The sequence below is a fragment of the Cygnus atratus genome, chromosome 30, assembly GCF_013377495.2.
Source record: "Cygnus atratus isolate AKBS03 ecotype Queensland, Australia chromosome 30, CAtr_DNAZoo_HiC_assembly, whole genome shotgun sequence".
Classification (NCBI taxonomy): Eukaryota; Metazoa; Chordata; class Aves; order Anseriformes; family Anatidae; genus Cygnus; species Cygnus atratus.
Window position 1 is genome coordinate 46,435 of NC_066391.1, and position 27,611 is coordinate 74,045.

The 27,611-nt window shown below is 55.1% G+C and overlaps 1 protein-coding gene across 3 annotated transcripts in view; it reads right to left on the minus strand.

Moving 5' to 3' along the window:
• The window catches only part of BRD4 (bromodomain containing 4), a 61,496-nt gene that overhangs the window by 2,064 nt on the left and 31,821 nt on the right, over positions 1–27,611 (minus strand). For 2 of the 3 annotated variants that reach the window (XM_035572195.2, XM_035572196.2), the window contains exons 7-18: positions 25,209–25,492; positions 24,296–24,655; positions 22,015–22,143; positions 16,202–16,411; positions 15,285–15,484; positions 13,958–14,259; positions 12,553–12,663; positions 5,013–5,065; positions 4,410–4,794; positions 2,387–2,932; positions 444–556; positions 102–261 (exon numbers count right to left, since the gene is read on the minus strand). In XM_035572195.2, coding sequence (XP_035428088.2) covers positions 102–261; positions 444–556; positions 2,387–2,932; positions 4,410–4,794; positions 5,013–5,065; positions 12,553–12,663; positions 13,958–14,259; positions 15,285–15,484; positions 16,202–16,411; positions 22,015–22,143; positions 24,296–24,655; positions 25,209–25,492 — 2,853 coding nt within the window. Of the gene's footprint in view, positions 1–101; positions 262–443; positions 557–2,386; positions 2,933–4,409; positions 4,795–5,012; positions 5,066–12,480; positions 12,664–13,957; positions 14,260–15,284; positions 15,485–16,201; positions 16,412–22,014; positions 22,144–24,295; positions 24,656–25,208; positions 25,493–27,611 lie in introns of those variants that run through there. The other variant, XM_050716025.1, reaches the window with a different exon arrangement.

Genomic DNA, 27,611 nt, shown 5'->3' on the forward strand with positions numbered 1-27,611 from the left:
GAACGTCACCGTGAGTGGCTGCGCCGCGGGTCCCAGGGGCCAGCCCGTGGAGGATTTCCCGGGGACCTCGCCTGCCGACCCACCAGGGCGCTCGGACTCACTTTGCGGGATGTGCGCGGGGGGCTTGATGCTCTCCGGGTGTTTCGGAGGGTCCTGCCGCAGTGGGGGGCTGAAGGTTTCGTTTCGGATGACCGGCGAATGCATCTTCTCCTCCTTCACCACCATCGGCTGCGACTGCACGACGGAGGCGGCTCTCATCTCCTGCCACGTTAGCAGATCACAAGGGTCAGGCACTGACCGATGGCCCCTACCCCTTCGCCAGCCCCCTCGCCCGTCCCCCGGGAAGCAAACCTCCTCTCTCCAGCAATCCGCCCTGGGGGGGGGGGGGGAAAGGCGACGGCTCCCGGCTGCGCCCCCAGGTGCGGGCTCTGCCTTCCCTTTACCTGTTTTTTTGGCTGGATATTTTGCTGAGGTGGCGACTGGTGGACCAAGCCCTGGAACGGCGGCATCTGTGGGGAATGCATCATGAGAGGGGAAGGGGCTTCCCTCAAGTGACCTGGAACAGTGCAGCACCACTCGGTTAGCCGGCAGCAACGCTCCTTTCGCCAAACATCACCCCCCCGAGCGCGCCTCGCCCCGACGGCCCAGCGCCGCGACCCGTGACGGGCGACCCCGACGCGTCTGACCGACCGACGCCGGGCCACCGCGGGGGGAACCACGAGCCACCCCGAGGACACCGGGGTGTCACCCGCCAGCAGAAGCGGCGCTGAGAAACCGCACGGATGCTTTTTGCTGCCCCCCTTGCGCCCGGCGGCGGAGGGGCAAGGCCGAGGCACCCGCCACCTCCAGGAGGAAGGGTCGGCGAGCCCGAAATCAGACGGCGCCAATGCGGAAAGTGGGTGTCAAGGGGGTGCTTCTGTGGAGGGCAGCGCCCTTGGGTGCCCCCATCCCTGGTGAAGGGAGCAGGAGGCGAGTGCTCCCCTTGGGATACAACCCTGGGAAACGCTTCTGAAAGCTTTGGGGAACCTGCCCCGGGCAGCTCCGCCTCTCGTTTCGTGTAAAAGCTTGCCTTTTTGGCAACAGCTCAGCGAAAAGAAGGAGCCGCCGCCACCAAGGCCGCTCGCTGGAGGCTTTCCGGAGGCTTCGCCAGCTCCAAGCCTCGTCCAGCCTCCGCTGGGGAGAGCGGAGCCTTGCGCAAGGCTGCAACGCTTCCCGCCTCGTTCCGCCTCCGTGTGAGGCTGCGGGAGGCCGGGAGAGAACCTCGGCCCTGCTGAGCCCTCGTGGGTGGCTTTTTGGGGTCTTTAGCAGGAGCGTGTGCCCGTGCCCGGGGGGCGTTTTGAACCAAAGGATGCGTGGGGGGAAGGCCACGGTGCGACACGCAGTGTGGCCACCGAACTGTGCCCCAAACGCAGGGAACCGCAGCTCCCCGGTCCCCAAACCCGGACCGACGAGCAGCTTGACGCCACGACCGCAAGCCCGGAGAGCTGGAGCCGCTCCGCGTCCCCTGGCCGCGTCCCCAGGGAGCCAGGGTGCCCGAAAACCAGGCCGTGGCCACGCGTGGGATGCGTCACCCCACGTGGATGATGCCAGGTCGCGCACATGATCCCTGTCCTCCGTGACAACACGGACAACCCCCGCAGGATGCTTTGAGTGGGAGCAGGGAGGAGCCGATTTTCTTTTTTTTGGGAAGAACGGGATGGAGACCTCGGGCTTAGCACGGTCTCCGAGGTGGGATGTGGCCAAAGGAGCTCGCTCGCTCCCACCAGCGCTCAGCCGAGTGCTTTCCGTGCTGGGAAAGGCCACGCTGCGCCTTCCAGCACACGGCCCGGGGGGACCGAGCCGGGAAAGGGATCAGCAACAGGGCCGGGGGGGCCATGGAACACCCGGCGGTGTGTGGCCAAGCGTTGATCGCCGGCAACGACACGGCCCGTCCTCGGCTTTCCCCCAAATCCTTCCTCCTCCTCGCCTTGGCAGCTCAGTGGCTGCGCTCCCGGAGGCCCCGCTGGCGAGGCCAAGCCTCCGCTCCTCCCCGGGAGCGCTCGGAAAACGGCGCCCGAAGGGGACGCGCGACCCTGAGATCTCTACAACCGCGGAGCGGCCGACGCCGGCGCGCAATGGGACGGTGCCGGCCACATCCAGCGCTCGGCCCGTTCGGCAACGGCAGCGCCAAGACCCCAAATCCGGGATCCTGCCTCAGCGAGGGGTTTGTCAGGCTTGGGGCCGGACCGTGGCGACTCCCCCCGAGCCCAGCGCCGTCTTGGACCGCCAGGCGCTGCTCGGGCTCGGAGGACACGGGGCGCCGGCCACCACCCCATAGCCCGGCGTCGCCGAACGCGACCCCGGCGGGGTTCGAGGCTCTCCACCGGCGGCCGCGAGTCCCGCTCACCGGTCGAGTAGGGGTCGGGCTTGTGGTGCCGCGGCGAGGGGTGGTGCTGGATGACTTGCTGAGGTTTCGCCGGCTGCGGCGGCTGCGGCGGTGGCGGCGGCGGCGGCTGCGGGGGCGGATGCTGCTGCGGAGGCGGCTGCGGTTGGGGGATGTGGGAAGGGAAGGACATGGGCTGCATGTGCATGGGCCTCTGCTGGGGCTGGTGCTGCAGCTGCTGCACCGCGGGGTGCGCCGGAGGCTGCAGGGGAGGCTGGGGCTGCGACTGGACCTTCACTGAAGGGAGAAGAGGAGTCTGCGGCTGCACTTTCTGCAGCTGTTGAAGGTAGAGCTGCATCTGGCTGGTGCTCAGAGGCAGGCTGTGGTGAGGCGGGGGCGGCTCCTCGTCCTCCAGCAGGACCTGGGGAGGCTGGGGCAGAGGCGGCTGCGGGAGCAGAGGCTGCTGGCTGATGGCTGGCGAGACGGCCGGCGGGCGCGAAGGCTTCGGGGGCAGCGCGGCGGCGCGGTTGCTGGGTCTCGAGGGCTGCTGAGGCAGAGCGTTGTGCAAAGCTGGGGAGAGAGGGGACGAGACGGTGGCACCGCCTGCGTGGACGCGGGCGGCCTCCTCCCCGCCCGCCCTCTGGGAGCGAGCCAAGGCCGCTTCCTCGCTCCCTCCTCTCCCTCCCGCCCCAGGTTCGTGGCTCTAGTAGCCAGCGTGGGGTGTCCAGCACCCAACTTGGGGTGTCCAGCACCCAACGAGGGGTGTCCAGCACCCAATAAAGTGCTCAGCACCCAGTACAAGGTGCCAGCACCCAACACGGGGTGTTTAGCATTTAACACGGGGTGTCCAGCACCCAACACAGGGTGTCCAGCACCTAAAAAGGCACCTGGCACCCAGTGCAAGGTGCCAGCACCCAACATGGGGTGTCTAGCACTCAACATGGGGTGTCCAGCACCCAACACAGCGTGTCCAGCACCTAACACAGGGTGTCCAGCACCCAACAAGGTACCTGGCACCCAGTACAAGGTGCCAGCACCCAACATGGAGTGTCCAGCACCTAAAAAGGTACCCGGCACCCAGTACAAGGTGCCAGAACCCAACATGGGGTGTCTAGCACTCAGCACGGGGTGTCCAGCACCCAGTACAAGGTGCCAGCACCCAACACGGGGTGTTTAGCATTTAACACGGGGTGTCCAGCACCCAACACAGGGTGTCCAGCACCTAAAAAGGCACCTGGCACCCAGTGCAAGGTGCCAGCACTCAACATGGGGTGTCCAGCACCAAGTACAAGGTGCTAACACCCAACATGGGGTGTCCAGCACCCAGCAAGGTACCTGGCACCCAGTACAAGGTGCCAGCACCCAACACGGGGTGTCTAGCACCTAATGTAGAGTGTCCGGCCCTCAACACAAGTTGGCCAGCACCCAACAAGGTGACCAGCACCCAACACAGGGTGTGCAGCACCCCATGCAGAGTGTCCACCACCAAACAAAGGGTGCCCAACACCCAACAAAAGCTGCCCAGCACCCAGTGCAAGGTGGCTGGCACTCAACACAAGGTACCTAGCACCCAACGCTGGGTACATAGCACCCAACGCGGGGTACCTAGCACCCAACACGCGGTACCTAGCACCCAACGCTGGGTACATAGCACCCAACGCGGGGTACCTAGCACCCAACGCGGGGTACCTAGCACCCAACGTGGGGTACCTAGCACCCAACGTGGGGTACCTAGCACCAAACGCGGGGTACCTAGCACCCAACGTGGGGTACCTAGCGCCCAACGTAGGGTACCTAGCAACCAACGTGGGGTACCTAGCAACCAACGTAGCGTACCTAGCAACCAACGCGGGGTACCTAGCACCCAACGCGGGGTACCTAGCACCCAACGTGGGGTACCTAGCACCCAGCGCAGGGTACCTAGCACCCAACGCTGAGTACCTAGCACCCAATGTAGGGTACCTAGCACCCAACACAGGGTACCTAGCATCCAACGCAGGGTACCTAGCACCCAATGTACGGTACCTAGCACCCACACCATGCTCACCTGGAGGAGAGACCACCGCGTGTTGGTTCAGGTGGGGAGGAGTGCTGTGCTCAGGTGGCTGGGGAAGATGGGGTGGCATCTCCGGCTGGGGAAGATGCATGATGGGTTGAGTGAAATGTGGCATAGTGTCGAACATGTTCCCTGGGAGTGGGTGCTCCATGACGGGGACTTGCGCGGGTACGAAAGGTGGGGGGGAGGACTTCATCGGTGGCGGCGCTTGCGGAGGGACGGGTGGTGGCGGCGGCGGCTGCTGTGGCTGTAGCTGCTGCGGTGGCAGCGGCTGCGGCGGTGGCGGTGGCGGAGGCTGCTGCTGCGGCGGCGGTGGGGGCTGTTGCGGCGGCTGCTGCTGCTGCTGCTGCACCGGTGGATGGTGGTGATGGTGATGCTACGAAACAAACACTCGTTACCCAAAAATGCCTTGCTGGATTGGACCCCATGGCCATGACTTGGCTGGCCGTGGGACGGCTTCCAAGCAAAGCAAAAGCCTCTCATGCTGGAGGGCTGGAGTGTTTGAGCCAGCCTGGCAGGACACCCCGTGGCCCCACAGCTCCCTGGGGACTCGATCCCAACCCAGTGGGACGGGGAGGATACTCTGGGTCCTACCTTTTTTTGCTCTCGCCCAGAATGCCCTTTCTTCTTCAATTTTGGTGCCATTTCTGCAAAGAGAAGAGGGGACAGAGCAAATGTTAGTACCCGGACTGTGCTGCTCCGCACATCCACGGTGAAAGAAACAGAGCGGCCAACCCACGGCAGCGGTTTGCTATGACCCACTTAAACCCACTTAATCCCCTGAGCTGGCTTTTCCCGAGCTCCCCACCTGGGACCGGGGAGGATCGGGGTTTTCAGCATCGTGCTGCGGGACCCACACGCGAACGCAATGAGATGGGAGCCTCCCTCCAGCAGCATCTCTGCTGCTCGGGTTTTGGCAAAGCAGCACAAGAGAGCAATGGAGCTGTGCTTGACCAGACTCAGCTATTCCAGGAATGCCGCCTCGCTCTGAGGCAGAGATAAGGAGAGAGACGCTGGAACCACAAGGAGATAAAAAAAAAAAAAAAAAAAAGAAATGGAGCTAGGCAAACAGCAACCCTGCCTCCTAACCCAGAGGATTTGGGTCTGGCTGTGTGAGCGGACAAAGGGTGATCTCTCACGCCTCCTCCCTGTGCTGCGCGGAGAGCCGGAGATATTTTTAAAGCACGATCATCGCAACAACTGGCCTAAGTTCGTGTACACAACCACCCTTTCCCAGGATTTCCTCTGCAAGTCCACGCCAAGAAACGGCGAAGCAACAGAAATACATTTGTCCGATATCGGGTTATCCAGCCAAAAATTCCTCGGCGGCAAATTCCAGCCTGACAGCGCTCGACTCCTTTGGCCTTATGTGGCGTTATTTCAGCCGTGCTTGGCACGGGAGGGAATTTCGACCCCAACACCATTTCCAAAGGTGGCTTGAGACAGCCCTGGTAAAATCAGCCTTGCCCGTTTTTTTGGCTAATTTTTTAGGCTCGCCTCCTCTTCCTCTCCTGGGTTGAGGCATAGTGGAAGAGGTTTTGATGAGGACACAAAGATCTGGGCATCATCGAACACCCAAAAGCAAAGGGAACGTGCTCTGATTTTGCAGATGACGAGGCTGAAGCAAAAAGAAATGTCAATTTGGAAAGAAAAGGAAAATCTCAGCTCAGGGCACCAACCACAGCAAAAGTGTCCAGCCCCTGCTGCAGACAACATGCCCGCAAAGAGTCCTTCGGACGGCAAGAATTGTTTGATGTGGGTGCACGAAGGTGGCAGAGCCCCTTTGGAAATCTCCACGCTTGCAGATCCAGTGGAAGAGAGCGCGTGGTGGCCGTTTCCAGGTCTTGCAGCCCAGCTCCGGGAGATTTCGCCTTCCCAGGGCAAAAATACAGGGATGAATTTGTGGCTGGAAGCTGGTCAAAGGGAAAGGTGGCTGTGGATGCAGGGAAAAGCAAGACGGGCTGAGAAATGGGTGACTTCTGTGGATGCTCCACTTACCTAGGGCTGCGCGGCCACGGGGCTGTGTGGCCAAAAGCCTCCCAGCCCCACAGCGAGCAGTGATATGGGGGGGTTGCAAGGAGCCCTGCTTCTGCCTTATCTGGGGTAAAAGCACTCGTGGGAAGGGAAAGGACTTGAAACTTGGAGGAAGGTGCACTGCAGACTGTGGGTATCGGGGAAGAGAAGAGAAAAGCGTTGGGTGGCGTGGAACTAAGATGTGTCCTCGAAGGAGATGGGCTGGGGCTAAAAAAGCCACGCGAGCATCGTGGCAGAGCGCTTCTCTCTAATCCGGGTTGGAGACGCCAACCCGCACGGCTTCGAGGCCGAAAGACGAGGAAGGGGAAAACCCCGAGGGCCAGCGGTGGGGTCAGAGCAAGCAACCGCGGCGAGAACGGACGGGGATCCAGCGCTGAGAAGCCGCCACCTTTTCTCATCGCTTCTTTGGGGAGATGCTCGCGTATTTCCCCACCGTCCTGGATGAGGTTCGGTGCAGGCAGGGCGCACGGCGTCTCCGGTGTACACTCAGTATCGCAGGCGACCATCCAGGCTGGGAAGCGGCGCTGGTCCCGCTCGGCATTGGGAGCACGCCACGATGCGACGGAAGCGTTCTCCGGCACCACAGCCGATTGCAGAGGTGCAAAAAGATCCGAGCCCTGGCTGAGGATGGGCAACTGAGCATCCTCCACTGGCTTGGCACGATGGCAACTGGTGGGCAACCGGCGGGCAACCGGCGGCGAAGCTGCGGGGGCCTCCCCAAGGGGGAAAAAAAAAAACAAAAAAAAGGGGTTTTGTGCCCAAAACGAGCCCTGTCCAAGCAGCTGGGAGCTTGAAGGAAAAAGAACATCGGCGGGCCTGCCACTCTGCTTTGTGTGCGTGGGTGAAAGCACCGAAAAACACAGGAATGCAGTTTCCATGATGTCATTTCAGCACATTTGACAGAGCAGGAGGATGGTGCTGAGCTGCTCAGCACCCAAGCGGCTCCCGCGGGCGCACGCCTTCCCTGGAGGCTCTCCGGCACCTTCCCCTCTTCAGGGTTTCTTCCCTAAATTCTTGGCTCCTGCTCCCACCCACATCTGTCCCGAATAGCAAATCCCTAACGTACGCTTCCCTAGCGGCAAGACTTCCATCTCCACGTAAAATAGTTAAAAACTACGATTCCAGGATTATACAAAAGGTGCATTTTTCTGGAGCAAGCCAAACACTTTATTTATTTTATTATTTAAAAACAGAACGAAACGAACAAAAAAAAAACTATACAATTTTTTTTTCTTTTCTTTTTGGAAGGAGGTTGTGGTTACATGGCTGTTATAATCCAAAAGCATGCAGACAAGATATAAAAATAAACAGATTTGTATAAAGTAATTCTTTGTAGCAGATAAAACACTAACTGGAAGAAATCTGAATAAAAACGGTACGAAAACAGTCCATTCTTGGTCAAATCCATTCCAACTTTCAAACAGTTCACACTGGTGCAATTCGAGAGAGCTAGAGTTACAAGTTTGCTGAAGAAACATGCAGTTATACATTCCAATAAAAGAGAGCACGATCCCACCCCCCCTGCGCCTCGCAGGGAAATAACACGCGGCAGAACAAACGGCTCGGCCGCGGAGAACATTTTAACAAGTGGCTAAAAGAGACCCGAATTTAAGGAAAACGGCACGAGAAACAACTTGGGAACAGGCTATTGCTTATCGGCAGAGCTGCCCCTGGGTAGAAAAGCTGACTCAAAGAGGTTTTGGGACCGCGGAGCCGTTTGCGGCCCCACCGAGGGGTCCTGGGGTCGGGTCTGGGTGGTTTTTTAGCACCTAAGGTGAAAACCTGAACCTGGGTTTCCCCTTTCCAGCCTCGCAGCTGCAGCAAAGCCTGTGAGCTCCTAAAAAAGGCAGGAATCATCTATGGGAAAAGCAGGGGGATTTGGGGTTCTGGGGGAGAGCAGGACCTGCGGGATCAGCAAACGAGGCTAAAACGCGCCCGAAGCTCTCTGCCCTCTGCCATCCAGGCAAAACCATCGCGATGGAAGCGTGGAAAGGGCTCGTGGTGCCGAAACGAGCGGCACCCAGCTGGACCGAGCCCAGAAATGGCCCAGGAAAGGGGGCGGAAAGGAGCAAATCCTTCCTAAAAACCCGCTTCGAATAACCAACAGTTCGGCCACGGCAGCGCCAGCCCTCTCTCGAGGCCACAGAATGGATCCAGGGTTAAATAAAAACTTGCTCGAGTCAATAAAAGCTGCCCTGAGCAAGCAGGAGAGCATCGCAGAGGACACCAGGACCGGCTTCGTGACGACAAAACCCGAGCCACTGGCAGCGGCGAGATGTCGCGCCGCCTCGTCACACCGCCTAACGTTAGCTCCTCTCTTCCCAAGGGCAGAAACAGCTCCAAGCACGGGCTTGCTGAAAGCCCAAAAACGGCTTTCTCCCATTTCACAGCCCGGTTTTTGATTCCTTAATAACAAACTGCCTGCACCAGCCCTGGGTTTGACACCGCTGCCATTGCACCTGTGCCTTAAGCAAAGCCCTTACGCACCTACATGCTTGGATCTCGTTCAAAACTCGCTAAAACAGGGAGATTTTGAAAAAAAAAAAAAAACAACAAAAAACAAACAACAAAATCCACAAGCACGAAACCCAAGAGGCCGTTGCTGCTACCCGAGAAGTGTAAAAGCCACGGCTGTTTTCCCCAAAAGCTCGGGGTCGTTTGCATGCACCTGGGCGCTAATTACGACGAGTTAGACTGGAATAACCCTCTCGTTCTGCACCGCTGGTTTCGCAGGGCTTAAGGCAAAGGCTGCTCGGTCTCGTCTCTTACACGACAAAGCCCGTATTTATGTTTCCCCCCCACCACCCTTTGAAGCCTCCTGCTTTCAGAGTATCGCCGTACCTGCGGGTTTAGAGGAGGAGAACAACGCTCCCGACTTAAATAAACACAACACGCTCTGCTGGCAACTGAACCGAGGGCTGGAGACATCGCTCGTAACTGAGCAGGAGAAAAAGGACCCAGGAAAAAGGATCCACAAAAAAGGATCCAGGAAAAAGGACCCATGGAAAAGGATCCAGGAAAAAGGATCCTCGTCTTACGAGCTCTGGGCTGCAAAAAGCAAGAGACAGCTCGTGGGAGAGCGCTGCCCGACAGCAAAGCTGCGTGCAGCTTCAAAGCAAGTCAACAGCGTTCGCAGTTAATTGCAGTTAATTCTCGTTGACGGCTTTATGGCATCTAGTTTTGCTTGCACCCGTGAGCACAGCCTGCCCGGCTTTTTTTTCTCAAAGCGCTGAACCAAAGCAAGAGCAAACTGAGGTAAAACAGAAGTCGTGCATCAGCATGTGTCAGGTTTTAACATCCCCAACGTCTACTGCGCAAAACCCACGGCGTGATCCCACCGCGCAGCAGCTCAGCAGCCAAACGAAGTGGCCAGAGAAAAAAGACACAGAAAAGCTCGTGAGATGCCTGACCCTAACTCAAATCGGAGAGCAAACTTTGGAAGCCTACCAATGTGGCAAACCCAATTCTCCACCTCCCCAGTTTCCAAGAGCTGGGGTAAATACAGGAATATTTAACAACAGTAAAAAGGAACGGCCTCATCCTGCTCCAAGGTCCACAGGGACCGGGGACAAGGACAGGGCTGCCGTGTCACCGAAAGCGTGGTTACGCACGGCATCGGAAACATGCAGCCCCCCCCCAGCAATTAAACAGGGCCCCAATAATTAGAGGGAACGAAGTGGCTCTGCAGGCACCCGGCCACGCTGCCAGCGAGGGCTTTCGGCAGCTCGTGGTGTTCGATCAGGAGGGGAGGCTTGGCTTTTTTAGGAAAACCAAAGCCCTGATGCCTGTAAATTACTAAAAAAAAAAAAAAAAAAGGAGTTTAACCATCTTCTGTTTGCCACATTGCATCATTGATGCAGTTCTCTTCTAAATCCAAAGGTTTGGGCTTCTATCTGCAAATTGTTTTCTCCCTCTCTGCATCTATAGCCCCATCACCAGGCACGGTTTGGGAGAAAAAAGAGCATTTTCAGTTTCATCAGAGGCCGGTTTTGTCAGCTGGAGCAGATTTGGGGCTGTGGGAGGCTTTGATGCTGTTACACAAGCACAGCTCCCAATTATCCCCACCTAATTCCATTAGCAGGGAGGGCTGGGCACCATTTTGGTGCGCGGTCCAACGCCGCCTCTTTGGCAAAGAAGAATTTCCAACCAGCACCACATCGCCCTCGTCAGATTCGCCTCCGCGGGCGATTTTTTCGTTCCACGTTTCGTTTGGAAACGGGACCGGCAGCCCGGGTTCAGGTGGGGTCGGCCCCTTAACGGCCCCTGATGAAACTTTGGGTCTAGTGGGAGGTGTCCCTGCCCACGGCGGGGGGCTGGAACCCGAGGGTTTTTAAGGTCCCCTTCCGACCCCAACCACGCTGCGGCTCTAGGACCCGAGACGGCGAGCGGCATCCCTGGGAGGGATGCGTGGAGATGCCACCCCCGGGAGAAAAGCGCTCGCTTCTGCTTCAGTCTATTCCATCACGAGCCCTCTGCACCCTAGGAGTTACTAAAATCGCTTCGTTTAGAGCTCTGCCTGTCCCCTCCAGCGCCTGCTCGCAGCAAAACACGGCCCCTTCAGAGCTCTCGTCCCACCTGGGACCGCGGACAAGCAGGATGGCGCTTAGCCAAGCGGCCGCACGGCGCGGCGAGCCCTCGGGAACACGCGCGGTGCCCAACACGGCCAGGGGGGCTCCGAGCCCCTGGCAAAGCCACACAGAGCTGCAGGCAGGAGGAGATAAATGGAAATAAGCGGCCCGAGTGTTTTCTACGAGCACAAACACGGCCGGTTTGTTTCACTGCTTTGCCAAGGAGCACGGGTCCCCTTTCCCCTCTTGGAATTTGTCACCGCCAGATTTAACCTTCCGATCGCCACCTACGAGTTAGTCCAATACAACAAAACCTTTCAAGTTCCTTAAAAAAAACCCCAAGCAAATCCTACTAAAAATACGTGGAAGTAGGCAAAAGCATGCAACCTCCATATGTCACGTTAAAAGATAGCACACTCCAGCGTTATCCCAGACGCACACATCCCTAAAAACTGAAGCATTTACGGGAACTGATGCCAGCTTGGCTCCAATGCAAGTCCAATCAATCCCAGCCGCTGCGTTTTTGGAGGAGAAAGGAAGACGGAGAGGAGCCTTCTGACAGCTCTCAGGCCCTGCTGGTTTCAGAGCTGCAGATCCGCGAGCCTCCAGCCCGTGCGTTTCTTTTCTCCTCCCACCGAAAGGACGCGAGGCTGGAGGCCGGCAGGATCGCCAGCGGATTTCTGCTCAGTCCTGGTGCCGTTTGTGCCACGGAGCCAGCCCTGCTCTGAAAGAGGAGGAAGGATACCTCCTGCCTCATGCATCTCCCAGCCGTGCAGAAGCCTTTCTGCTGACCTGCGTGCTGGGAAGAGCCCGGGGTCACCTCTGGAGGCCAAGCTGGGTCAGCAGCTAGAGGGGGAAAGAGCTTTAGTCGACCGCACGGCTTTGCTGACGTAAAAGCAAGCAGGGAACGCCAGCAAGTGATGTTAGAGGACAGAGCAACGCTTCGCGAGAGGGTGAGGGCAGCCTCATCCAAGCCCGAATGACAAAAGGCTGAGGTCGTACCAAGGCAGAAGCACAGAGCTACGCAGAGCAGACGCTGCCCTGGAAGTTTTTACCCTACTTTTTCTACACAGACCTGCCCGACGCCATAAAAAAGGCTCTTATACACAAATAACACACGTTTCCCAAGTCTTTCTCCACCACACCGCTCTGTTGCACAAGCGTTCCTGGTGAGAACGCCTCGTGCCTCCCGTGAGGACAATAGAGCGGCTTTCTAAAAATACAGATCTAGGTCATCAGCCAGACAAAGAGCTACCTTGGCACATGCCGCAGTTTGGCTCCTGCGCCCACATCCAACTTGAGAAAGGAAAGCTTATGAAAATATCTCGTAGCGCTCGAGAACTGCCAGAGACAACAGCGCTACTGCCAAGTTGTACACGGAGGGCCCGAGACAGGCAACATGCAGCATCTCCGCTGGGTACATTGGTTTGATTACAAAGACAAAAAATTAAAGACCAAGCCGGTAATGAAAACATATTTATTTATACAGAAAACAGGTATAGGACTGAGTCTTTAAATAAGCTGCATCTAACCTGTTTCTGAATCTTCACTGTCGGAGGAGCTCGACTCGCTGGTGCTCTCAGACTCTGAGGACGAGAACCCCTTCATTTTAGAGGAACCAGCAATTACATCCACTTTTTCTGCTGCAACAAGACAACAGTACAAAAGCGTCAGAAGGAGAAGAAGCCCCCCGGAACCCTGCCTCCTGCTGCGTGCTCCTCCCTGACTGCTGCTAACAGCGAGACCCCCGGGGGGCCGCGTGGCAAACCCCCCTTGATTTTGCTGCGCTTATTCCCACCGCTGACTTGCACGAGCTGGGCTGCAGCAGGCCCTCGGAGGTCTTACAGGGGGCGATTTCCTAAGGGGCGGAAAATGATGGGGGTTTCCCCTCCCACCGTGTCAGGCCAGGGCTGCTGCCGAACCCGGGCTCCTCTCCGCCACTCGCGGCCACCCCGAGCTCGCTGTGCCCAGCAGCGGCGGGTTCTCGCTGCTGAAAATTCACTTTGTTTTTTTAGCTGCATTGCCTTCCTGGCCCAGGTAGGCAGCCAGACAGGTGGCTGAGGCAGCGGGAAGTACGCAGCTGCCTATTTTAATAGCTTAAGCCCCAATAAAAACGGGTCGCTACAGCTGAAGAGCCCTCGGGCCCTGCTGTACCTCTTTACGACTTGCTAAACCGAAACACAACTATCTAAATGTTTTAATCGGGTGCAAGAACATAAAGCAAGCTCCCGAGGTTTGGGTAGGTTTGTTTTCCACTCTGGTTTATAGCACGCTGTGATCACCCCCCCCCTTGCCCACGGGCAGCTAGGAGGTTCCTTTCAAATCCCCCAAGATTTCATTTCAGTAACCAAAATGCTTATCAGTTCCTCAGCCGTGAATAAACGGGGATGTTGAAAAGTGGAATAAAAAGCCTCCAGAGGCTGGCAGAGAGGAGGGGCGAGGTCGGGAGCCTCAGCCCGAAGAGCAGGCAGCTCAAAGCGAGCCCCGTGCCCTGCAGGACACCGTGGTCCCCCCACCCACCTCCATTCCCCTGCCCCACCACAAGGCTGCTGCTCGTCAGAAAGAGCACCCGTGGTTTTTATAAAAACAGCCTGCCTCGGGCTGAAACGGCGGGTGCCGTTCCACCTAACTGGCAGCGAGTTGCACGCTTCGTATCGGTAGGATTTGGAAGAAAATATTTACGTTAGAGGGAGGCCGAGGATCAGCAGCCTCGTGTCTGAGCAGCTGGATTCAGGTCCAGCAGCAGGATTTAACAGACACGCTGTGGTGGCATTGCTCCTTTTGCTAGAGAAGTAGTAGCTCCTCTCTTTCACTGAGCAAGGATATACAACGCCTAAAAACCGGCACGTGTGCACCCATCTCTCTCTGCAAATCTGTCACCCGGCTGGGAACACCCGGCTGGAACATGAGGGGAACAGCTTTGAGGCTGACAGGTACCTTGAGGTTTCCTCTTCTTCCGTAAACACGATGTCACGTATCTCTCCAGCTCCCGTAACGTGGAGGGTTTCAATGTCTCAAAGTCAATTTCAATCTCATCGGGATTGGAGTTTTTAAGCGAGGGTTCTCTTGACTGGATGATATGGACAACTCGGCCCAGTTTCTCACCAGGGAGTTTGTTAATGTCCAGGCTCAGCTGCCTCTTCTCCTCATAGGACATTGGCTTACACTTCTCCTCCTCCTCAGACTCGTAGGCTGGAGGGGGCTTGCTGTTCTTCACCGTCACAGGCTCCTTCTTACTACTTAAGAATAATTATAAAATGTTATTACAGAGCACACCAAAACACAGAGACGTTTCAAAAAGCAGCTGCTTGGCTCTAACATCGTGTAACAACCACGTCGCTCTTATTTTACAACTACCGCTGCGGCATCAAACAGAGAACAAACCGGGCACGAGGTGCAGGAGGGAGCTCTCTGCACGTTTCCTTTCAATCCCAAAGGGCATCCTCTTATTTTCCAGCCCAGCCACGAGGCTGGATGCGGGATGCTCAGCCTGCTACCCGTTGGACATCTGAGTCCGAGCTACCCGTCCAACGTTCCCTCAACTCAGACAGAAATGAGCAGCTCCAGAGGTTAATTCTTCACATCTGCGCTTGGACGGACGAAAGCCTAACTGATGCTGCGCATTTCCCTGCTGGAAAGGCTTCTGCTGTGTGGAGTCTGACACCGCAGCAGCACTAGGGCAGCACAATCTCCCTGTAGGCTGCATGCAGGCAGAAGCAAAAGCCAGCATCCGTAAAGAAATACGTTCACAAGAAGCAACAACTCCTTAATTTCATCTCGTTACAGCTAAATATGCCAAACTCCTCCTTTTCACCTCCTTTTCAGGGTTCAATACCAAGGCACAACATCCCCTTCCCGTTCGAGCAGCAGATACTCGGCTCTTGGCACCTTACCTCTTCGTTCAAAACCTCCAGCTCCAACAAAAGGAAGGGGTGGGAAAACTAGAGAACGCAGGGCGCTGAGATGCAGCAGCCCGACTTTGCGGGGTTTTCTCTCCTGTACTTAACGTGCTAAAAGCAGCCCCAGCAGGCAGACACCGAAACACAGCAGCACAAGCAGGTGCTGCTGCTGAACTCGTGCCCGCGACTCAAACCGATCGCACCAGCGCGAAGGCGAGGGGCCTTGCTGCGAGCCAGCCCTACCAAAGGCGTAGGAGTTACTTTTCAAGAATCCTGTGTGTAAGAAAGTTAATTATCACAAGAAAAAAAACGAGTGTCATGCTCCTCAGCGCAACAAAACATGACGGAACAGGAACAGGGCTGACCTGGAGGTACTGCTGTTGCTGTTACTTTTCTTAGCCTTCTTGGGTGGCGGTTCCTTGGCTTTACTTTTCTTGCTGTCTTCCAGTTCTTCCTTCTTTTTGTGCTTCTCCTTCTTCTTCTCCTTCTTGTCTTTCTCCTTCTTCTTTGGTTTGTTTTGCTGTGGCTGGGACAGGGCTGCAAGCTGTTCATGCACTGCTTTAAGCTGAGAGGCAGACACACAAAGATCAAGATACTTTTGCCCAGCACCTCCTTCTCTCCATATTAATCACCTCTCTCTCTCTTCTCTCCATCTTTCTGTACCACCTGTGCTTTCTTATCTTTTACTACTAACTAGGTCACTTCTTCCAGCTTTTCAACACACTGATTTTTGTATATTTAAGTGTCTTGACCTCTGCAACAGGAAGGAGGCAATTTTTTTATAGAGCCTGGCACAGCTTTTCTCCCCGCTAGGGCAGAAGCGGGCTGCTCACTTCCTCAGCACCAGTCAACGCTTTTACTTCCCAGTGCCAACAACGTCACAAACTGGAAGGACGCAAGCTGGAGCTGCCTGCTCTTTATCTCATCGCCTTCCCCCGCAGAGTGTCAGCTGGCCACAGCGGATAAATCCTCCTCCTGAGGGCTCAGGCAGCCCTGAAGGCATTCAGCCCGCTTATACGGCAGCACCTGACGACGGGCAGTGAGCTCCTGCAGCTGGGGACTATTTTGTGCATCTGCGAGAGCCCTGGGAGGACCGTTCTGAACTGCACCCACTCCTCCGTACTCCACTGGCCCTTTACAGCTCGTAGAGCACTTTACAGCCGACACTCGCTATCAGACAGCGGTCCCAAGGCTGTGAGCTAAATAAAACAAGCTGCCTGAGGCGGTCGAGGTGAAGAAGGACACCCCGGGCACCCCCAATCTGTCGGGACGGACACGGTACCTGCTCCTGGAGTTCTGCTAACCGCTGAGCTCGCTCTTCCTCGGAGTCATCCGACGAGCTGTCGCTGTCCGAGGAGCTATCGCTGCTGCTATCGCTAGAGGAAGGGGGAGCCACCTTGGTTGGAGGTGGCACCACCACGGGAGAAGAGGCTGGAATCACAGGTTCTTCTGGTTCGTCTGGCATCTTAGCGAAGCGCATCTCAAATACGTCCTGAAAATAACATGGAAAAAATCAGGCAGGGTTTGGCAGAGCACCGGACTACAAAGGCAGTTAGCATCTCCAGGGTGTTCCCTACATACCTGTGGTCTCTACCCGAGCAACAAACACACACACACACAGTCCCGTCTGTTGCAGACAGCATCATTTCCTCAACACTTCAAGTCTGCCCTTCGAGTCTGGTTGGAATTTTGACTGTATCCAGGATGGTTTGGGGGGAAAGTTTCCCGGCAAGAAAGGCAAGATTCATTTTCAAAGCTGCAACGCTGATGAGCTCAGCTCCAGCACTGCCATTCGCTCCCTCTCCTTTACAGCCCAGACACAGGCTGGATTTCCTAAGTGAAACTGCTGCTGCCCGTTCTCCTACGGCCGTGCCGCGAAAACCACCTCGATTAAATCAAACGCTTGTGCAAACACTTCCCCCATTATCCTCACGAGTATGAAGCCGGGTTATTTTCACCGCTACCCCACGGTTGGGAAAGTCGTTTTTCTCTAAAGCCCGATTAAGATCCGCTTTAATTTAAACCTAAGACAAGCCGGCGAGATAAGGAGTGAAAGGCTGATTGTGTTTCTTATCGAGGCAGTTCCAGTGAAAGGCTGTGTGTGTGCTCGCGCCGTTTCGCTCCCAGTACTCGAGGTGAAGCCACCGGTGATCCCTTATTAGGGACTGGGGCCACAGCAGGAGGCAGGGACCAGGCGTGGGTGCAGCTGTGAGCTGAGCCAGGCTGCTCCCACCACAGCAGGGTCCTCTCCATCCCTGCCCGCGCCCACACCGCTCCCAGTCTTGTTTTCTCATCGAGTTTCCCGGAACAAGTGTCACCTGCGTTAGACTTTAATCTCGATGCCACGCTTCCAGCCAAGGTTGTGATCCCTGAGTTGTTTCACATCATTCCGACTGTTTTGTACATGCCCACGCTGCCAAAGCAACAGAAAAAGAGCTGGTTTTGTCCCTGGGCACGCCCCTCGATGGGGCACGTTACCACCTGAACTGCCTCGCCATGGGAGAAGCACTTGCAGAAAAAAATGCCACATTTTGGGCAAGCGAGACCTGAAAATGGGCTCAGCTCCCCTGCGTTTACTTGTTTAGAAGCCAGGCAGCTCCGCAAGAGCTCAGCTGGTCACTCCAGGCTCCTTCTGGAGGCTCCAAGGAGAAGAGGAGCTTCCAGGAGGGGATCCAGCTGAGCCTCGGGGCTTTGCAGGGAGCGATGCTGAGCCGGTAAGCAGAGGAGCCAACGAAGCAGCTTCGGGAACTCGTTGTATTTTTTCTTCCTTTTTTATGTACGAAGGAAAGGAGGCGACATTCTCCGTGTCCTGGGTGCGCGGCGCCGAGCAGGAACCCACCACCCAAGGTCCACGGCTTCCTTCTGCGCCCCTGCAGTCCGTAAACATTAGCTGCACGCAAATCGATGCAGGTTTCTGTGACTTACTTAAAACCATTTAGCAAGGCAAACGCCCAGTGACATTAAATCCCCTGCTCGAACGCCGAGCTGACTTTAAGCACGGAACTCCAATGCCTCGCCTTGCAAAGCAGCTATTAAGCACACCCGAGGACCTGTGACACCTTTGAACAGGAGATGTTTTTCCACCGAGCGCAGACAACAACCGGATTCCCTCTCCCTGCAGCCCACACCTGAGCGCATGAGATGCTCACACACGAGGAGCAACCTTCTTCAGCCCCAAGGCTTCCAAGACTTTCAGGTCAGGCTCGTCCTCACTGTTCATTTAAGGACCTGGTGGTGCTTAAAACTCGCTCGGCATTTCCCTGAGCTCCTTTGTTCGTCCCTCCTTCTTCCTTTTGTGCAGGTGGAGCGCTGCTGGGCGGCATTTCTCCGTCCTGAACCTCCCGTGCCTCTGTTCAGTGCACACTTCGGGCGCTGCAGATGTTGTTTCGCTGCTTCCATCTGCTGGCAGAAATGCCAAATTCTCTTCTGTGTTCCCACACACGGGACCAGCAAGGCTGGAAGGGGAAGGAATTGCTTCCCTTGCTGCGCTGCAAGCACAAAGTGCTCCAGAGCACACAGTCGAGGAAAAGGAGAGCTTTCAGACGGCTTGAAGCACGACAGAGGCGTGCAAGAGTGCTTGTCACTTCGCTCCCCCTACAACAAGCTGCAGTGCTTCAAGGCGCTGAGTCACTGCACTTAATGTGTGTTTACAAACTAATTACTGCTCGCCATGAACCAGAAAGTCCGGTGCTTCGTTACCGCCGCCGGCAGCCAATGCTAAAACGCTGCTTACATACAATTTCTAAACTCTTTCGGGTCAGGAATAACAACTTCCCAGATCTTTATGCCTGTCTAGCTTTCCACTTAACGCTTAGGAAGGTTGATTTGAAGTCCAGTTGAGCCAAGTTAAAAACAATCAATCAATTCAGAAGCACCTGGGGTATGAAAAAGCCCTCAACATTTGGGAAACCCCCTAGCACTCCATCTGCGTTCACCAGGAACAGATGAAAGAAAAAAAACCCTAACGAGGAAGCAGGTAACAGGCTAATTAACGTCTTTGTGATCAGGGATTCTTACTGCTATGCAAATCCCCGGTGCCACTGGCCTGTCCTCGCTTGGACAAACATCAACCAGGACAAAGGCAGTGCCCGGGGCTGTGACTGCACGCAGAGGGATTTGTTTTGGCCACCTCGGCTGGTTAATGCGCAATTCCCAGCTTCACGCTCGAGTGGCACAACCACGAGGGAGCTCGAGCTCCTGTTAACACCGAAATTCCTAGAAAATCAGCTTCCAACCAGAAAGTGGGAACAGAGAGATTTGGACAGGGTTAATTCAACGGCTGATGCAAGGACAGGTGAATAACTCGAGTGGGCAGAACCAGGGCTATCTGTTAAGCAACGCCCGGCGCTCCTGGCTGATGGTAACTCACCAACCCGTGCCCAGACTTGCATCCTCAGCCTGGTTTCCAAACCTCAGCAGTGCTCCAGAAACCTCGCTCGCCTGCTTGGCTCCTTCCCACCCGAAATGAGTTCTCTGCGCAGGGAGCAAGCGAAGGGAGAGCTGCTAGCCCGGCTGCCTGGGCTTTGGCACCCACCCCTATCGCGACAGGGAGCTCCAAGAGCCACAAACACCGGCCAGGAGTCCTCCTGAAATGCACTTTCGGGGGATCTTTATGCACGGCCACACAAGGAGGGTGAAAAGACACGTTATTAGCCCCGAGGGAATGCAAGGAGCTGAAGTAACCGGCTCCAACCTGCGGAACATAAAAATCAGCTTTACAAAGCAGCCACGGGGACATTTTCCCTGTCTGCCACCAACACATGGTCGTGGCGTTGCATTCAAAAAGCAAGATTTTCACCTTTGTGTTGGGAAAAGAGTTTCCCGAGTGGCTCCGGGCAGGGATGGGCTCCTGAGCCTGCCTGCGGGGCTGACTCAGGTGACTAAAATCCCAGTTGCAAAGAGCTTAATGCGTCCTTTATTGCCTCCATGGGGTATCACCTGGCAGTGTCGGCTGCTGAGGACTTTCCCCATAGGATGGGGTGAGAGAAAGAAAAGTCTCAAGTTTCTGCGCAGCTCTTTACAGCTCTGCAGCCTGCGACAACAGTGACCAGAATTTCAGATCAGATCCAGCTGGTTCCTTCTGCTGCTGGTTAGAAAACACTGTAGGACGCCACTTGAAGTGGCTGTGAAGTACTTCACTGGACCAAAACAAGAGAACGAGTGGCCAGAGGGCGAGCATCGTGTTTTTCAGCCGTCTGTCAACCACAGAATCCAGAGGGGGAAAAAAACCACACCACCAACAGATGCTGAATGCTACGCATTTCACATCAAAAGCGCGCTGAAACACACATTTAACTCAGTGTACGTTTATCTCAAATTCAACCAGCCCACAGCTGATTTTACAGAAGCATCACGAGGAAACATCGACCCTAAACTTGATGAAACCTCTCAGGGGTCAACCAATTCCCAGGGATTTCTAGGGATTTCATGATTTCCTGACAGCCGCCATGCCATGAAGATGAGAGAAAAGGCTGCTCCAGTGCGAAGTGTGAAACGTTTGGGAACATCCCCATTAAAATCTAGATGCTAGCCTTGGGCACCGGACACAGGAGTTTACACAGAGCCAGGAACAATCTGGAAGCATTCTTCTCCTATTACTTCCTCTAGAAACTACTCTGTAATCATTACAGACCCAACCCAAAGCTATTAATATCCAGTTTCTACTTTTTTTTTTTCCTCCCTGAACCTCATGTCCTTCAAGTTTTTCCCAGCTCTGGCGTTTTCTGATGTAAATCAGATCCCTGCTTTCTGAAGGTTAAAAGCAAGCCACGCTGTTTTTTTTTTTCCTCCTTTCATACAGCGAGACCCCAACGCCTTGTCATTCAAATAGTCCCCCCGCTCCATTCAGCTCGACTTCAGCTTTTCTTGTGCAGGGATGGCAAGAACTGTAAACAGCAAAAATCTCCGCAGGGCTTTTTCTGATGACGCTGTGTTATCTTGCTAAGAAAGAAGCCTGTGCTTTGTGCCCATCCGTGCTGAAGCTGCTGCTGAATCCTTCCAGCAAGCCCCACGGTGATGATGAGCACGTGAACAAAGCCTCTTCCCAGCAGCTTTAGCCCTGGTGTCCTTGCACACTTCTCGTCCCGTCCAGCCCGGACCTTGTGTGCTGTGAACAAGCCCCGCTGAGCCCATCCTGCATCCCCTCCTTCCACTACCGGCACGCGTTTCCACGCGGCTTTTGGGAGGTTACCGCACGTGAAGGCCTCCTGCCGCTCAGTTTGGGTCGGGTTTGACGCGCTAAAGTTATCCAGGACGGACCAAGAGACAGACGGCATGAATTTTTAGGAAACGACAGCTGCACCCACAGCCCTCAGAAAGCAAAAACGGGGGAGAAATCAGCATTTAAGTGAAAGACCTGCCTGAAAACAGAGAGACAGGGAATCCCCAAGTGTTTCTCAGTGAAAGCTGCCGAAATGCTTGGGTCAAACGTGCAAAGCAGGAGCGGCCGAGGGCTCTCGGTGAAGAACCACTGCTAAGAGAAGCTTTTGCACGGCTCCCGAAAAGAGCTCGGTCTCGCTCAGACCCGCGGGAGCGACGTGCTTCTGAACTGAAGTGAAACAAGGGAACCCAGATGTTGTGGCGTTTTTTTGGAATACCAGTTTCTGCATCAAGCAAAAACGTCGCTCAATGTACGCGGCTTCTTTTTCAGCTACACCATTCATTACAAAGGTTGCAGGAGCAAGTGGAGTATAAAACTGCACTGTAAGGATGATCAAGAAGGTAACTGCAACGACTGCACCAGGAAGGGGGTACGATCCCTATTTTCTCTACAGGTTTCTCGAGGAGGAAAGAGACGTTTCAGAGCCTTACCTTTTTTTCCCACTCCTTTACCAAAAAGATAAGAGGACAAGAAAAAGATGCTACGAAACAAAATAGTTTAATGAGGCAAATACAAATCGGGCTGAGTCAGCCCGCTCCTATCGCTTCCACAGCGAGATTTGCTTACCGTGCCGGCATTTCTTTACGTTTTTTGTTATTTTATGTTATTTCTTTATGTTATTTGGAAATGATGCACCACTTGTGCCAGAGCAATTAGGAAAGGAAGACGCAGGCATTCCCTGAGAACTGAAGGTGGCCACGCGACGCGGGTCTTACCTGCAGTTTCCGTGCCATCGCCACCACCTCGTGATCGGCGGGGTTGTACTTGTAGCAGTTGGAAAACATCAATCGCACGTCGGCTGCAAATTCCTGAGCATCTCTGTATTCCCGGTTCTCCAGTTTAGACTAGAAAGGAGGGGAGAAAAAAGAACTTTCAGCTATTAAGGGTGTAAATGCAATAATCCAATTAAGTGAACAAACACAGCACCGTGGCACCCGTGGAGGCTTTGGAAGCCCAAGCGTCTCCCTGCACTGGAACAAATAAGGAAGAATCGCACCAGGTTGACAAAAAAAAAATGGAGCAGACCATGGGCATCTTTAAGGATAACTCAGGGTGTGTTCAAGAGGGGGCAACGTGCTCTTCAGGCCCCCTTCAGATGACAATGAATGCTGGTGCTGGATGTATCAGAGAAGCAGCGCTCGCAGCCAGGATCGCCCACTGAACCCTGGCTCTGTCTGACCTACAGGCACTGAACCTCCATGCACACCCCCAAGGCCATTTCTTAGCAAAAACCAGCTCTGCTCAGATGGATTCCCTGGGAGGAAGAGCTGGTTGTGCTCAAGAGTCAGCTGAAAAAGGAGCTTTGTTTGAGGCTAAGACACTGGGGACAGGATTCAATCGCCATGCCCGCTTTTGGGGTTCCCAAGCTCGCCATCTAGCCTCCCTATCCTGGAAGAAAGCCGACCTCTGCAGAGTGGGATGCCGACACCTGACCTAAGAGGAGCCAGATCTGCTCTAATGCCTCTGGCAGAGGCTTGAGACGATGGTGCCGCATCCAGCCGGGAGCGGTGGGCGACGCCAGCTGAGCGCGGAGGCTTCCCGAGCCCCGTGCAGATCTCACGCCCTCTCTGGGAAAGAGGGGCTGAACTTGAAAACAAGCAAACGGAGAAAGCCGAGCAGCTGTCTCGGTGATGTCTGCCAAGGGTGAGCTCAGACAGGCGCACGGCGATACCACCAGCGCTCTGTTTGCAGCGTTGGGGGGTTCTGCAAGGCAGCCCTGCAGCCTGCTGTCGATCAGAGGGCAAGCAGCCTGAGCTACAAAGCTTCACGGCTGGAAACGAGCCTCTGTGTATTACCGAACGGGACGTGAGCGCCAAGGTACGAAGCCAAGGAGCATGAAGATCTTGATTTATCAACACTTGCCTGCACCATCTGCTGATTGACTCGGTTTTTGTCCGCTGGAGACGAGGAGAGCACAGTCCCGAGGGCTCGCTCGCTGCTCTGCCGCGCTTGCCAAGAGGGAAGCCGAAGCTGATGGCGCGCTTGCAGAGGGGAAACATCTGGCCACCAGCGCCCGGAGCCAGCATCAGCAATTCATTTCACGCAGCCAGGTGGCAATTACTCCGGGCAGCATGGTATGTGCCTATCAGCCCGGACCGTGCTTGCATTACTGAGCCAAAGCAAAGAATTTCATAACGCATTCCCAAGCTCTGGCTCAGAAAGATCCCAAACGCGAGGCTGAAAACGGTTTTTGCCACTGCAACTCCTTCGACGGAACAGAGGGGAAGAGAAACGTGCTCCTAAGTCACCCTTCAGCAAAACGGTTTGAGTGCAGCAGTGAAGGAAGAGCTGAAATCCCCGCACAGACCTGGCGTAACCTCAGTGAGGAGAAGGCTGCGGGAAGGAAGAATTCCCTCCTCTCGTTGTAAAATAAAAGCCCAAATAGGGTGAAGCAGGATTCAGCCCTAACCTTTTCTGCTTACAGGTGAGTTCATCACAGAGCTGAGAAGTAAAAGACTTGTAAATAACGAATTAATGCTTCAAGTGGAAACGTGGATTACTTTGAAGTCACATTTCTAAAATCCGCGACGCCAGCCTATCGGCAGCAGAACCTACCTCTGCTTAACAGAAGGCTGATTCAGACAACTTCAGGAACACGGGCCCTTATTTTAAGAGAATAGAACATGTTTTGTTTAAAATCCAATTCCCTGATTAGTGTAATTTATGCTCTCTGAGGCCATCTCCTGGGCTAAGAACAGAAAGCGTAGATTTAGACAGTAATGGAAATTTTCTATAAAAAAACCAAAACGGGCAAGCATTTCCTAAGAGCCCTTCTGGAAGGATGATGGGTTGTTTGTTTTTTTTTTCCCAAATGTCATGATAACAGCAACAGGCAATAAGAGGGACCGAATGTACGAGAAACCTAGGGCCAAGAAAAGCCTGGCAGACATCTGAAGGTGCTGGGTGCGCACGCGCCGGGAGGAGTCGTCGTCTCCTGCGTGATCCACGCCCGCCAAGCCCCCGACCTCCCCACACCTCCCGTGAAGCTGAGCTTACTTTGATCGTGCTCAGATCCATGGGATGTTTAATGATATCACAATAGTCGTGCAGTCCCAGTGCTTCCACATCCACAGGTTTGTAGAAGGGCCAGGCGTAGGCAGCGTGCTTCTTGGCAAACATCTCTTTGATGATGCCGCTGCAGTATTTTAACTGCTCGGACACTTTGCTACTCTTCTCTACCATGTGCTGCTGGGAATCTGGGACGTCCTTCTTCGGGGGCTTCACCGGTCGGCTGCTTTCCCTCCGCGGCCCCAGCTTGGTGGACTTGGGTTCAGCAGGCAGCGATGATGATTCATGAATTGGGTCTATGGTCGTCGGTGTTGTGGTGTCTGCTTTCCTCTTCACTCCTTTTTTCGTCTACAAGCAAGAAAGAAATCAGGATTACCAAGGGCCGTACGCTGTCTTCGACCGAGTTGTGCTCCTCGTAGAGCGACTCGGGCTCAAGCTGCAGCACGGAGGCAGCGCTACGGGGTGGAAGTTGGAAGGCCTCCCCTAAATACTCGAGATACTGTCTGCCTGCACCGAGCTCTGCAGAAAACCATGCGGATTAGCTCTGTCGTACCAAGAAAGGTCAAGAGCGTGAGTCACTTCACTATGCTGAGATTTCGTCCTGAGTCACGTACGGCTTAAATAAGGAAGGTTTCCAGAGGATGAACTCCACGCGAGGCTGGGTGGAATTCGTGCTGGCTAACTTGTGTCTAAGAGGGGACCCCACAGGCTCCTTTTCTACTCAACAGAGAGGAGGAAGCCTTTTCCAAACAGGAATCTTTTGACCAAATTGCGGTCGTCTGCCTTAAAATGAAACTCCAGCGGTGGAGACCTGGCACGGACACCAGCGCTGCAGCTCTTCCTACCCAGCTGAGGCACCGAACCACCCCGATCCCGAGCCACGACCGCAGGAACCACTCACCTTCACGGGCTGAGCGGGTGTGGGGATGACGGGAGGGTGAGGCTGGATGGGTTGGGGGGCTGGAGCCGGCGGAGCGGGGGCCTGGGGGGCCGGCGGAGGTGGCGCAGGAGGCTGAGGAGGCACCATCGTCATTACTGGCATCTGGACGATAAGGTCGGGGGTGACAGAAGGGAAGGAATGAGTCGTCTGCGCGGACTGGAGGTTCTGCTGCGGAGCCTGCGTCTGCGCCGGGGACGCCGCCTGGGTCGCATTCTGTACCGTCGATGATCCTGGCTTGGATGTCACTGCCGAAAGAAAAGAAAGGAAAAGCGTTGCTTCTCTCTTCCAACTCAATCGCTTTAACGGGAAAACAATGTTTCATAACGAGCGCTCTCGCCACTTAAATAGTATTGCTCGTTAGATAATTAATACTTTGCAGATCCTGTTCTTGAGCAACCAGTCAGGGACAAACAGTCGTCACGTTTTCCTTAATGAGAAGTATTTGTACAGCTTGCTAGGTGAAATGGTGAAGAAACTCAGGACCTAACTGTACCAAAACCACTTCAGCAAAGGACCAAGGACCAGGCCAAAGGCGTACTCTCTTCCCCTTCTCCTTACAGAAGATTTTGGGGAGGCAGGGTACGGAGCTGAGTGTTGTCATCTTCCCCTGCCTGCCCTTTTGTCCTAGGCACTGGTTCTTGACTCTAATTTTGGAGCCAAACCATACTCTGTTATCGAGAGCAGGAATCTCTTACTGGTTGGTGGCTCAACTCCTCCAAACCCCTTCTGTCCTGGGGAAATCTCTCCCGACAGCTAGCGAGCAAACTCATCGCTAGATCACATCAAACACGGAGCAACCGCAGAGGTTCGAACACCAGACAGGAGAGCAGGAAACTTCAGCGCTGACCCTGGCACCGGGGAAGACCGGAGCTGCTGCCTCTTTGCAGGGCAAAGCTCCCAGCAAGTTTCCAAACTCTCCGGTGGAAGGCGTTGCGAAACGCCCTCCGAGTTGCAATGCTTGGCCGGGACGCAGCGCGAGACGGAGGCATCAGCAAAGCCAGATCCAGCCCCAAGTCCCCAGTCCCGCAGGCGGATTGGCAGCAGCGGCTCATTATTACAGGAGCACCTCCTGCCAGGTATCAAACGGCCCTCTGAGAGGCCTTGAATTTGTATGCCCAAGGGAAAGCCGGGCTCTTGAGCTGTACCCGTCCAGAAGGACTGGGTTTTGGCTGCTCTTTCACCAGGGAGAATCTCCCGCGAGGGATACGTCAGCGGGTGCTCACCGTATCGTGCCTTTCGGACCACCCAGCAGACCTTCCGAGGCTGTCCCCAAACTGCATTTGTTAAGAGAAGAGCTGCAGCCAGACCTGCTCCCGGGAGCTGCAGCGGCTGCGATCCCACCGGAGAAACGTTGCGTGGTAACGGGCGAGCTGCTGAGCTTACATCCGCAAAAAAGAAACTGCAGCCTGCTGGCAGCATAAACCTGGGAGCTTTCAGCTCCTAGCAGAGCGATGACCACGCTCCTGTGCTTTGCCGGGAGCAGGAATGAGCTTTGGGAAGTGAGAGCGCATCCTCCAGCGCATGTGCTACTCACAGATATGATCGAGAGCAGCTGGGCAGCGGTATGTCCAGGTAGAGCAGACACGATTCGCCTCCTGCCTTGCAGAAGTTCCTAACACAAACGGGTTATTTCACAAAAACCCTGGCAGGCATCGTTTTTCCAGCACGTTTTGAGCCCACCGCTCCCCGAGCCGAAGCAGAGCTCGTAAAACAAGAGGCGAAGGCTCTGGTGTGAGCTGAGCTCACCGAGCATTCGTCCTCAGCGAGCGGCATCGCTTCAGCTCCCTACCAAGCCGCGGGCCGAGGCGACGCAGCGGGCGTGCTTGTGAATGCTAACCCTCACGGCATCAGGAGTACAAGAAAGGGCTGCTGAGAAAGGTCACGGTCAACAAACTTCCTGAGCGAGGAGGGTTTCTCCTTGCACACACGGTCAGAATGCGATAACAGGGTAGAGAAATGGGGGAGAGTGCCAAAAACAAAAACAAACAAACAAAAAAAAAAACAGCAATAAAAAAAATCTCAAATGCAAGCGATCGTGTTCGGGTCACACGTCTCGTGCAGGAAAAATTTCATCAGTCAGCTTCCAAATCTGCTCCCCGTGGCCAAGGAGCTGCTAGCAGTGAAGACGTGTTAGTGGCAAGCAGAGGAAAACTGCAAAGGGAAGGAAAAACGCATAAGGCCCCGACGATTAAAGCAGTTCCAGATGTTAGAACTTGTGACTTCTTTTTTTCTTTCGGTGTTGTAGACAAAAAAGACACCTAAGGTAAGTCCCTCCGGTACGGAAAGACGACAACCAATGAGCAGAAAAGGCTCAAGGGACTTCGTAAGTACTGCTGCTGATGGCACAGAAGCACTTTCTCTTCC